General features: G+C 59.5%; 1 protein-coding gene across 3 annotated transcripts; it reads left to right on the top strand.

The window, feature by feature from the left end:
* The first annotated feature begins 1066 nt into the window (after window positions 1-1066).
* Window positions 1067-7105, top strand: LOC128626572 (uncharacterized). Of its 3 annotated transcripts, none has more exons than XR_008390525.1 (3): window positions 1067-2448; window positions 2707-6501; window positions 6949-7105. XR_008390525.1 is itself a non-coding variant. In XM_053659515.1 (3 exons), exon 1 carries the CDS (start codon window positions 2558-2560, stop codon window positions 3752-3754), a length of 1197 nt encoding a protein of 398 aa, XP_053515490.1. In that variant the 5' UTR covers window positions 1067-2557; the 3' UTR covers window positions 3755-5582; window positions 6450-6501; window positions 6949-7105. The 3 variants fall into 3 exon arrangements, 2 of the variants coding, with proteins under 2 accessions (XP_053515490.1, XP_053515489.1); XM_053659515.1 differs by having other exon boundaries at window positions 1067-5582; window positions 6450-6501; XM_053659514.1 differs by having other exon boundaries at window positions 1067-6501.
* Window positions 7106-11598: the final 4493 nt, after the last annotated feature.

The following is an 11598-nucleotide window of genomic DNA, read 5'->3' as shown; positions in this document are numbered from 1 at the left end:
ACCGCCCGGGACCCCGGCCTGGCTTATTTCACTCCGCACAGGCCCCTGAGGCCCATCCCTGCAGATCTCCCCCTGCCGACGGGCCCTATCGGGGAGTCGCGGCCTCCGAGAGCGGGGAGAAGTGGACCCTTGTGGCCTTTGGGGACCTCTGACAGCGAGTGAGGCGGGCAGGGCTAATGGGGGGGCGGATGGGGGGTGGAGACTGGGGCAGTGCCCACTGTGGTCACTGCAAGTTACGGCCTCGGAGGCCGGTCGAGGCTCCTTGGGTGGGACTTCGGGCCTGAAAGCGGCAGCTCCTCAGGCATCGGCAGCGCCCCGGCCGGGCCTTCGCCTCACGGGCTCCCCGGAAAGGGGTTCATGGACACTTTCTCCTGAGCTGTTCAGAAAGTGTTGTTACCTGTCCCCTTTCAGCCTCTTCTGTGGACAGATGAGGGGCCAGCACGACGTTCCCTGTTGCAGGGACGGGGAGGGAAGGCTGTGCCTCGGAGACTAAGGTCACCCAAGCAGGGTGCGAGCTGGCCCGTCCTGGACTCGGCCTGGCCGGTGGGCTCGGGGGTGCAAGTGAAATGCAATAATCTCACTGGCACCTTTGTTCTTTTCCTGGCTCAAGCCTCCCCCTTCGCACCCGCTGCGTGGACTCCTATCTGGAGGGTCCCACAGCCCAAGACACCGGCGGGCCAGTCCTGGGGGGGATGTCAGAGCCGAGAGGAGGGAGGCACCAGGGGAGACGGGCGCAGGGTTCCCTCCGCTCGCTGGGCCGGGCGGGTTTGGGACCCTGGGGGCAGGCGTGGGCCTCCCTCCCTCCCAGGAAAAGGCACCTACAGGTGCGTGGGCACACACTCTGATGGGGGGGGGGCACTGCCGGGACAGGCCTCCTGGTGGGAATGACCGCAGGGTGAGTATTTTGGGCCTGAAATGCAGTCTTCAGGCTCCGAGGGAGCCCAGAACCACCCAGTCCCTGAGCAGATAGAGGTCGAAGGTCAGATGGGGGACGGGGAGGCCGGATGCCGGGGGGTGGGCGGCAGGGGGCTTGTGGGGATCTGTGAGGGGTTCGTCTCCAGAAGGCAGAATTCCAGGCCGAGGGGAAAGTCCGAGACAGCAGGGACAGGAGACACGCTGTCCCACAAAGCCACTTCGGCTGCTGGAAGACCACGTGACGAGGACGAGTGACGCGGACCAAGCCGGGAGCACGGGCCGGGGGGTTACGAGTGACGTGGGAAGCAAGATGAGCCCCCCACCGCCCCAGTGAGATATCCTGTGATTCCTTTAGGCAGTTGTTTAGTTTTTCGGGTGGGAGGTTGGGGGTGGACCTGTGAATCATGCATATTTATTGGAATGAATCAGGAGGCAGCAAAGGCAGACGTTCCATGAAATGCAGTCTGACCTCCTTTAACCACTGACAGGGTTTGTTGGTGAGGGTCCTCTCCCCCCGCCCCCAGGTATAAAGTCAGTGCTAGGAGTCCACCACAGTCTATAATCCTCTTCTCTGTGTATGTCCTTCGTGGTGAAGGCTTCACGAACGGTTTTACTATACAAACGTGTTTTCTTCATTTTTAGGAAGTGCGCTGTCCCCTAGGAGGCGGCGTGGGGTGAGCCCGCGTGAGCGCTGTAGAGAAGCTGGGGTCCCTGGCCGGCAGCTTTCCGAGGGCTGGTCCGCCTGCTGCCCCCTTCCGCTCATTCATTGACTTATTTCTTCTCTCGTCCCCCTTTCTCCTCGGCCTGTTTCCCAGACCCCCGGCCCTTGGGTGCCCGACTCGGTCACCGTGAGGAGCGGTGTGACAGGCGAGTGCCCGACACGTCCCCAGCACGGCTCTAACAGGGCCACACGCAGCTCACTGCGGCCCTGTCCCCGAAGGGCCGACAGCTCCGTGTCCCAGACGTGGAAACTTGGTGGGAACAGCCACCTTCCCCGGCACAGGACCAGAGGCCCTGGGGGGACGTCTGTCCGTCCCCCAGGGCCGCACCCTCAGCGCCGTCTTCCTCCTGTGCCTCCCACTCTACCCCCCAGTGCGGGGAGTGACGAGGATTCTTTGGGAAAAGGTGGAGTGGATCCCAAGCACCCATGGGACACCTGCTGTGTGCTGGCGCCCCCGCGCGTCCCCCGGCAGAGAGCGCAGCACCCTGGTCGTCCTCGGCCTCCCGGGAAACAGCCCGGGGAGGGCCCGCCTGCTGCCCTGCTGCCGCTGCTCCGTCTCCCTTCCAGCTTCTCTCAGAGTGTGGGACTCGGACACGGGGGGCTGGGCTTGTGACCGGTGTCCCCAGGCCCCTGCTGTGAGAGTCCGGGCGTGTCCTCTGTCTCCACAGGGTGGTCGGCGGGTTGATCGGGGTCCTGGGTGTGAGCACACAGGGCCCTCTGCTCCGGGAACCAGCCGCTGAGGGTCCAGCTCGGGGCCCCGTCCCTTCCTCTGTGCCCGGCCCCCGGCCTGGACTCACCTTGTCTGCTTTCTGGTACGTCCTCACGGTCCTGTCTCAGCTTTGCCGGAGAGAGCGGGGAGGGGTGGGCAGGTGGCCGACGCGCTCCAGGCCGTGTCTGCTGCCCCCTGGTCTGACCCAGCCCATGAACGGAGTCACGGGGACATTTCTAAGTGGTGGAACGAAACTCAAAGAAGAGGGCACGTCGGTGACCAGAGCGAGTCACCCGGACTCCAGATCACTGGGAACAAGGACGGAGTTGTGTAGGAACTCAGCCCTGAGTCCCTTCCACAGGTCACAGCCACGCCTCCTCACCCACGCGTCACCTGCGGCTGCGTTCAAGCGCCTCTGCGGGGGAGCTGTGGCAGTCACCTCTGTTCTCAGCTGCGGAGCCCAGAACAGCCACCTCTGTGGCTCCTTCCGGAAGAGGTTTGCCCACCCCTGTTCTGAGGGAGAAGCAGACCAGCGATTCCTGGACGTGTGTAAGTCCTTTGTCCATTCCGACATTTCTTTATCCCACAAACACTCACCGAGCCCCCACTTCTTCCATCAGGTAGGTCAAGGGGAGCGACCTGATGGTCCCCCAGCGCTGGTGGCGGTGAGTCCAGGGCCCAGGGCAGAGGTGGGGACCAGATCTGTGATCCGTCAGCTCCGTGCCTCTCTGCTAAGGTGGCCCGTGGCGGCTGCTGGCCAGGAGGAAGCCCGTGGACGCACGTCTGGCCCGCCGGCCAGCGTCCCTGTGTCCTCTCCATCGGGTCTCCGTCAGCGGCCCACGGGCTCCCACCCCACCCACACTCCCGACTCCTCCTCTCACACTGTGAATTCAGCCGCAAACACCCATTTCCTCTCCCCCAAGGTGGCATTTCCTGTCGTCCCGCCCCCGACCCCAGTCCCTGCTGTCACAACTGTGGAAGCACCGGAGGAGGGCGGGGGACCGAGCAGGCTGGGGGTCCCTCCTGGCCTTTTCTTTGCAGGCTCCCCCTGGACAGGCAGGTGGTTTAGTCGTCTGTCTCACAGAGAAAGAGCGGGGCAGGTGGCCCCAGGGACACAGCCGGGCACCTGGGTCCAGAGCTCACCCTCTGCACCACGGGGATGGCAGGCCGGGCCTTCCAGCATATTCCACGACAGGAAAGCAGCGCAGGGAGAAGTTCTGTGTGATGGCCTTTGGGAAACTCCCTTGGGGACCGAGATGAGTGGCAGTCATTGCTGTCTGGCCCTCTGTCCCATACCACAGACTGTTTTCTACCAAAGGGTGGAGGGTCCTGCCGGGCCCGCAGGGGTGACGGACAGGAGGAGCAGACAGACACCTGCGACCTGGGGAGGTTGGTCCTGGCCACGTTAGAATGCCCCGACCGTCCAGAACGTCAGGGATCGTGGGCCTGACAGCACCACCCAGCCTGGCGGGGCCGGCGTCTGTGGGATGTTAGCCCTGGTCCAGGACAGAAGGGGTGGCCCGAGACGCGTGGGGACCTGAACAAAGGGAGGCGGGATTCTCAACCCCAGACCTCTGCGACCCTTGGGGAGGGGCCGTGTGCACGGCAGTGACAGACGGGGGCGCTGGCCACGGGCCGGCTCACAGGACAGGTGCCAGGAACCAGGGTGAGGCCGCCCTCTCTGCCCGTCGGCTTACGGGGCCCCAGACGCTTGGGCGAGTGGAGCAGGGTCCGTGTCTCGGGAGGATGGGGAGGGGTGACACGGGGAAAGGACGTGGAAGTCAGTCACCCACAAGGCACGGGAGTGTTTGGAGAGCCCGTCAGTCACGGGCAGCCGTGTCTCAGTCCAAGTCGGAGCCAGTGGGGATCGCCGCCCCTGCCTCCCGGGCCGCGGCTTTTCTGTGTTTGAGTCTGTCCAGCCCTGTCCGTATGGCCGCAAGACCAGGCGGGACTCAGAACACAGCGCGAGAGTCGTCCCGGACGACACAGCCTGGCGTGCAGACCGGCCGGTGCGGGTTTCTGGACCGTCTGCCTGGGGACCTGGGGCCTTTGCTGGTAGCTTCCAGGAAACAAGGTTCAGTGTTAGGGGCAGTTTCCCGTCCTACAAAAACTCCTCCATTTGGTTTTAAAATAGCAGATGGTGGTGTTATTTTTGACTCAGAAATCTATAGGAAATCTAAAATTGTGTGTGTGTTTCTTTTTCTTTTTGTGAAAAATTTTCCATGATTTTCAGAGATGAGAAATGTGGTGTTTTTATTGCTGCTGGCACGTAACATGCGTGTTGTCTGCACGTGCAGGGGAGGGGCCTGACCCCCGCAGGGAAGCCCGTGCGGACGGGCTGATGGGTCCCCAGCCTGGAAAACGGCACCCCGGGATGGTCACCCCGGCCCACCCGCAGTTCTGCTCTGTGGCCATCGCACATCTCCTACACCTGAAGCTTCTTTCTTTGATCAGCACCTTGGTACAGGCTTGTCCTTAAGACGGTGGAGCACCAGGGGCTGCACCCCCACCGCCTTTCATGGAGAAAGTGGCTTGTTCTTCACACGTCAGGAAAAGAAATACTCAGCAAAAAGTCTTGCAGTGTGATTGAAGAGGTTAAATACTGAAGATTTAAAACCTGGCAAGAGAGTTCTTAAAACACACCCCCAGCCCTCCGCTGGGGAAAGGGTGCTCCTGCTTGAGGGGGAAAAGCCAGGGGTGCGGCCGGGGGCGGGGGGGGAGGCACTGAGGCTGAGGGTCCCCAAGCCGGGTCACAAAACCCTGCTCTCCACCCACTAGCCGTCTTTTACCTTTTAAAAAGAATTTTGGTACAATAAGCATGACAAACTTCACATGCATTTGACCTTGTGGGCATTGCACCCAAGTGGGAGCCTCAGATGCTCGGCCTCCCACCGGGCGCGGCGATTTCACGGCCCCCCGCGAGCAGCCCCCCGTGCCCAGCACCCCTCCTTCCGGCCCAGCGGCAGTGAGTCTCCTTTACCCGTCCATCAACGCGCTTCGGTCCTGTCCACCTCTGGGCCACGGGGATGACGCCGCTCCCTTCCCGTCCAAGTTATTTTGTCGTTTGTATTTTTTCAGGGGCAAAGGCTCTAGGGCGCACGCCTGGCCAGGGAATGGCCGGGTTCTGCGGCCGCTCTGAGCTGGACTTCCTGAGAAATGGCCCGGCCGGCTCTCTCTCCTCCGTGCTTTTCTAAGAACATTGCCCACGATGCGGAGGCTCCTGCGAGGCCAGACTCCGTGAGAACACCGCTGAACACACATGCAGAGACACGCCAGGCCGAGCGTGCGAACTCGCCCGTGGGCCGGCACACACACGCACGCGCACACACACACACACACACACACACGCACACGCACCTTTACGGAGTTCAGGATCTCTCGAGAGGACGGCTGTAAAAGTCTAATATTGTCACCGTCCATGTCGGCGTCACACTTTTTCTGGGCCAGCGGGAGGCTCTGCGGTCCCTTTGGTGACTTGGGTAAACGTGGGTCAATCCCTGGCCAATCAGAGTTCGAGACGCATCTTCCTTTTTATGTTGACTTAAATCTCACGGTGGTCCAGGGCAGGGTCAACGAGAAACAGAATGATTACAGGTGATACCACAGATAATGCTTGGAAGTCCCCAACTCGGAACTGGCTGCTGATGGTCCCCGTCCCAGCTTAAGGTCACCGTGACGAGGACTGGGGTTGTTGGACCGTCCGGGCCTGCGTGGGCAGCTCCCGGCCCTTGACTCCTGTCTGGGGCCAGGCCCCCGGATCGGGGAAATGCCGCCAAGGTCTGCTCTTGCCCAGGACTAAGACCCCAAATACCTCACCGTCAGCACGGCACAGGCCACGGCACAGAGGACACGAGTGACGGGTGGCAGGTTCAGGAAGCCCCGGGGCCAGGCCAGCCCTGCCGTTGCTGGAACGTGGCGGGGGCCTCGGGTCTGGGCTGGGTCAGGCGGCCGCGGCCCCGGAAGGATGTCAGGGTGGGGGGTTAATATCTTCCCTGTGGGCATGACTGTGTCCACACCAGGTGTCCCTTACTAAAAACTGTGGGGACACCCCACCCCTCTGTCAGCAGGATCACGATCCTGCCGTCTCCTCCTGTCTCACCACAGGAAGTTGTCACCAGCTCAGCTTCTGACCGGGAAGAGATGACCATTCCACCCGGTCAGTGTGGAGGGTTCTGGAAGGTGCCCACCCTGGCTAGGGAGCCCCTGCTCCAACTGCAGCTGCACCGGTCTCTGTCCTGTTTCACGACCACCAGTGTTTCTCGGGGCCTAAACGTGACATTAGAGGCCAAGACCACTGGACAGGGGCAGGGGGCTTCTCCGGTGCGTGCAGCCACCCACGGGCAGGGCCAGAAGGCCCGGCTGACCAGGATGCCCCCGGTGGCGAGGCCGTGTGTGTGTGTCCTCTCAGTCCCCCCCCCATCCACCTCCTCCTCCACCGCCGCGCCCTGTCCTCAGACACAGGTCCAAGGGGCTGGGCTCTCCAGCCCCCACCCCCGGGGTTTGTGTCCCCGCTGTCCATCCCTCTGTTCTCTTCCCTTGGCCCTCCCGAGACCGGGGCCGTGCCTGCAGGTCGGTCACGTTAAATCGCTTCTTATTTTTCCAGGTGACGAAAGTATCACATGCCCATTGTAGAAAACGTGGAAAATACAGAAGAAACAAAAAACCGCCCAGCGCCGCACCTCCCAGGGACGACCGCTGTCCACACGCACCGTCTCCCCAGCGTGTGGGGCTGTTTTTTCTAATAAAATGGAAGATACTCTTCACGCAGTTTTGTCTTTAGAAGTTTTTCCCTTCCGGTTCTCCCATGTATGATCGTCATGCAGCTAAAGGTGTACTGGCCTTGCCGTAACGTACTTGCACCTGGACTGGACAACTGTTTTCCTTCTGGTTGGAACTTGGAGGTTCACTTTCCTGCCGACTTTTAAGCGGACCACACAGCAGTGTCAACCGTAAGCAGCAGGTTCTAGAAGTCGTCTTTCACATCAAGCTGTGGATTTTTAGGGCTGTATAAGGACATCTTTAATGGTATTTCCTTCTCTGCTCGGCCACGTGGGGCCCCTCCCCTTGGGTTGGCACCGCCCCTGGAAGTGTGGTTTGGGGTTTGGGGCTTCCTGGTGCCCGTGTGCATTCTTGCCCCTGAGCATTAGAAGAAACCAGATTCGGCTGCAAAGCCCTCCCGTCCTCGCCCCTCCCCGTTCCGCTCACGCGCAGGTGCACCCGAGCCTGCCAGGTGGGAGCGCCCCCGTTCCTGGGACAGCTGGCCGTAGCCCCCATGTGCACACAGGGTGTGGCAGACAGGCCCCCGGGCCCCCGAGGGGACCTCTGGGTCCGTAACACACCAGGACATAGGGGCTGAAGCTCGCAACACTTCTTTTGCACTAAATCCTGACTGATTGTCTTGTAAAAAAACGCACTTTTGTCCCGATTATAAAAAAGTAATCAGGGCTTCCCTTCAGGATGGAGGCGTAGGTAGACACACCTTGCCTCCTTGTACAACCATAAGAAGGAACACAGGTAACTTAAAAATAAAAAACACCCAAAAAATCACTCAGAAAAACACCCAGAACTGTACAGGTGTCCGACAACCATGAATTTAAAGAAGCTGTAGGTACCTGGATGGGTCGGGGCGGCGTGTGGCGGTGGTGAGCCGGGGCACAGAGGTGGAAAGCAGTGAGGTGGCGGTGGCCGGTGGATCGGGCAGCCGCACATTCACGTGTGGTGTATAAAACTCAGAGGGACGCCTTGTGAGTGGGCAAGCCCAGCCCCAGGCCAGACTGCGCAACCCAGGGCTCGGTGCCAGGAAAATGACGCCCCATAACTTTGGCTGTAAACCCAGGGGGAGTCGGGGTGGTGGGAGGAACTGCTGGTGCACAGACAAGCCCCTCACCTTGGGAACCACGACCAGGAGAGCAGCTGGAGGGGCGCCAGTCACGTACAGGAAGTTGGTGAACAGCCTGGAAGTGGGGCGAGGGCCAGGCAGTCCCCCAGAAGTCAGCCAGCAGTGGCACTGCCCCCTCTCTGACCCCTCCCCCCACCACGAAGCCACAGTTGCCCCACCTGGCGAACACCCCAAGCTCTGCCCTACACAAGTTAACAGGTGCCCTAAAGCAGAACCAAAGCAGCTCTACCTAGTACCCAGACCCCAGGAGGTGGCTGGAATCAAGAGACAAAGAAACGTGGCCCAAATGAAGGAACAGAACCCCCAAAAGAATGAAGAAAAGCAGAGACAGCCAGCCTATCAGATGCAGAGTGCAAAACGCTGGGGGTCAGAATGTTCACAGATCTCAGGATGACAGAAGCATAAGGGAAGAAATGAAGGCTCAGCTAAGGGAAATAAAGAAACATCCACAGGAAACCAACAGTGAAGGGAAGGAAGCTGGGACTCAACTCAATGCTTTGGACCATAGGGAAAAAATAAACATCCAACCAGGACAAAGTGAAGAAACAACAATTCAGAAAAGCGAGGAGAGTTTAAGAAGGCCCTGGGGCATCTCCAAAAGGGCCGACGTCCAAATCATAGGGGTGCCAGAGGAGGAGAGGAAGAGCAAGAAACTGACAACTTATTTGAAAGAATAATGATAGAAAACTTTCCTTTTCCTAATTTGGTGAAGCAAATACACATGGAAGTCCAGGAAGCACCCAGAGAGCCAAACAGGTTGGACCCACAGAGAGTCCACACCAAGACACATCATAATTAAAATGCCAAAGATTAAAGATAAGAGCAAATCTTAAAAGCAGCAAGAGAAAAGCAGAGAGTTACCTGCTAAGGCGTTCCCATCAGACCGTCAGCTGATTTCTCAAAAGAAACTTTGCAGGCAAGAAGGGACTGGCAAGAAATACTTGGATGAAAGGCAAGGACCCACATCCAAGATGACTCTCTCCAGAAAATCTGTCATTTAGAATGAAAGGGCAGATCAAGTCACGTTAAAGGAGTTCATCATCACTAAGCCCTTATTATATGAAACGTTAAAGAGACTTATCTAAGAAAAAAATCAAAACTATGAACAGTAAAATGACAACAAACTCACAACTATCAGCAACTGAACCTAAAAAAACCCCCAAACAAACACAAACAGCAAACAACTAGAACAGGAACAGAATCACAGGAATGGATAGCATGTGGAGAGCGATCAGTAGCAAGGGGGAGAATGGGGGGAAAAGGTTCAACAATTTAGAAGCATGAATGGTGGTTACAGAATAGACAGGGGGAGGGTAAGAACAGCATAGGAAATGGAGAAGCCAGAGAACTTACCCATGGACATGAACTCAGGGAGGGGAGTCCTGGAGGGAGGAGGGGAACCGGACAGAGGGGGACAAAGGAGGAAAAATCGGGACAACTATAGTAGCATAGCCAGTAAAATACACTTAAAAAAGAAAAGAAACAAGTATTCATTATGAAATAATTGGAAAATCATAAGGAGGAAAATTTAAGACATCAACGCCATGCAGAGATGATGGCTGTTACCGGTTTGGCGTGTTGCTTCTTGCTTTACACGCAGGGCCCGGCAGAGGCAACTCGGCTTGAGTGTGGCAGGCAGGGTCATCACACGGGTGTGGTGGTTTATCGTTTTCATTTGAACGTCTCACCTGCAAGGTCCTGGGGTGTGCATGGGCGTGATGTCTTACCTTACGGAATGACAGGCGTGCATGGGCTTTCATGATAAAAGATTTTGTCGTGAAAGAGGGGAGTTCTTTGTGCCGGACCCTGGGTGTCCCGGGTGTGCGTGGGTCGGTGGAACTTGGCGTGACCGGGAGAAAGCTGTGCAGCTGTTCTCTCTGCCTTGGGCCCGTAGAGTAAGCCGTCCACACTCAGGCGAGACCTGGGCTGCTGGAGAGGGAGGAGGTGCAAAGCCTCAAACATTCGGGCTTTGGGCTCCTTCCGGTACTTTCCGTGGACTGCGCTTCACCGGGCAACATGCTGGTGGCGGTCACAGGAGTCTTTTCACTTGGAAAAGTTCGCCAAACTTAAAAAACTCATTGAGTGTGCCGTGCGGTTTGGGGCTTCTCTCTCGGGCAAACTGGAAACAGCATCCCGTAAAATACGATGAATCTCTCGAACACGTCAGGGCACACTCTCGTCACAGAGGCCACTTTCAGTGTTGATTTTAAGTTTATTCGGGCCGTTCCCTTGTCCATTTTATGTCCAATGAGCCTCGCTGAGCCCTAAAGCCCGGGGGGCCGCCCATTTTCAGCACAAGCGTCCCAGGGCTGCTGGAACTCTGCCGGGCTGAGTGGTTCGAATCACAGGTTACCGTTCGCCCCCCGAGGCTCTGTAAGGTCTGGCCGACAACTGAACATGGTACATATTTACGGTGCACATTCGCTGCCCCCCAACATGTTTTTGGTGGTCAATGTGGGGCGAGCGAACCTATTTTCTGACAACCCACACTCGGGCGCTGGGCCGTTTGGAGGCGCTCCGTGACCGTGGCTCTCCACGACAGTGGCCCCCGTGGCCCCCGTGGCCCCCGTGGCCCCGGCCCCTGCCGCGCCCCCCACCCAGCGGCCCATCCCGGCCCAGCCCAGGGCCACTTCCTGTCCGCGCCGCAGACTCGCGTCTGCATCCGGTCGCCGGTGCCCGGATGCACCTGCCGCTTGGGCGGGGCCGGCCGCCTGAGGTATCGACGGCTGAGGGGCGCGGGCGCCCCAGCCCCACGCTGGCGGGGGTTGTGGGTAAGTGCCGTGTCTCCCTGAGTCCTGGGAGCCGCTCCGGCAATTTCTGCTCCTTGGGGCGGCGGTGCCCCCAGTCCGGGCCCACAGGCAACGACACCTGGGCCGGCCACTGGCGCCGGAAGTGCAGGCCGCGCTCCTACCCACAGCCCTTCCCCGGGGGACCCACGCACCTGCAGGTAGGCGGCGGCGCTCCCGAGTGGGCCGGGGGCCCACGTCGTCATTTCCCTGCCGCAGGCTCGCCGCGTGGCGGCGGTGGCCAGGCAGGGGCCACCGTCCCGTGGACACTCGCTACGGGCAACTCTGCCTGGGCCCTGCCCTGTGGTCAGAAGTGGGCACCGGGCGGGCAGCAGGAGGGGCTCCTGGTGGCTGGCCCCCTTCAGAGTCCCTGGCCACAGCGGCGACAGTCGAGTTCCGGTGGGGAGCCGGCTCCAGGCTCTGACCTTGGTGAAGCCAGCCGGCACGTTCCGTGTCCCGGCCACATGGTTAGAATAAGGTTGGACTCTCCGCCCAGGTTGGGCCTTTGGGGCCCATGTGATCAAGTGTCAGGTGACCAAACGCCGAGCCAGCCGGACAATGGGCCCTT

Source organism: Artibeus jamaicensis, unplaced genomic scaffold, assembly GCF_021234435.1.
Source record: "Artibeus jamaicensis isolate MK-2021 breed Jamaican fruit bat unplaced genomic scaffold, CSHL_Jam_final scaffold_754, whole genome shotgun sequence".
In the NCBI taxonomy this organism is placed as follows: Eukaryota; Metazoa; Chordata; class Mammalia; order Chiroptera; family Phyllostomidae; genus Artibeus; species Artibeus jamaicensis.
Note: the sequence above shows the minus strand (reverse complement) of the source record. Positions and strands in the feature narration are given on the sequence as shown.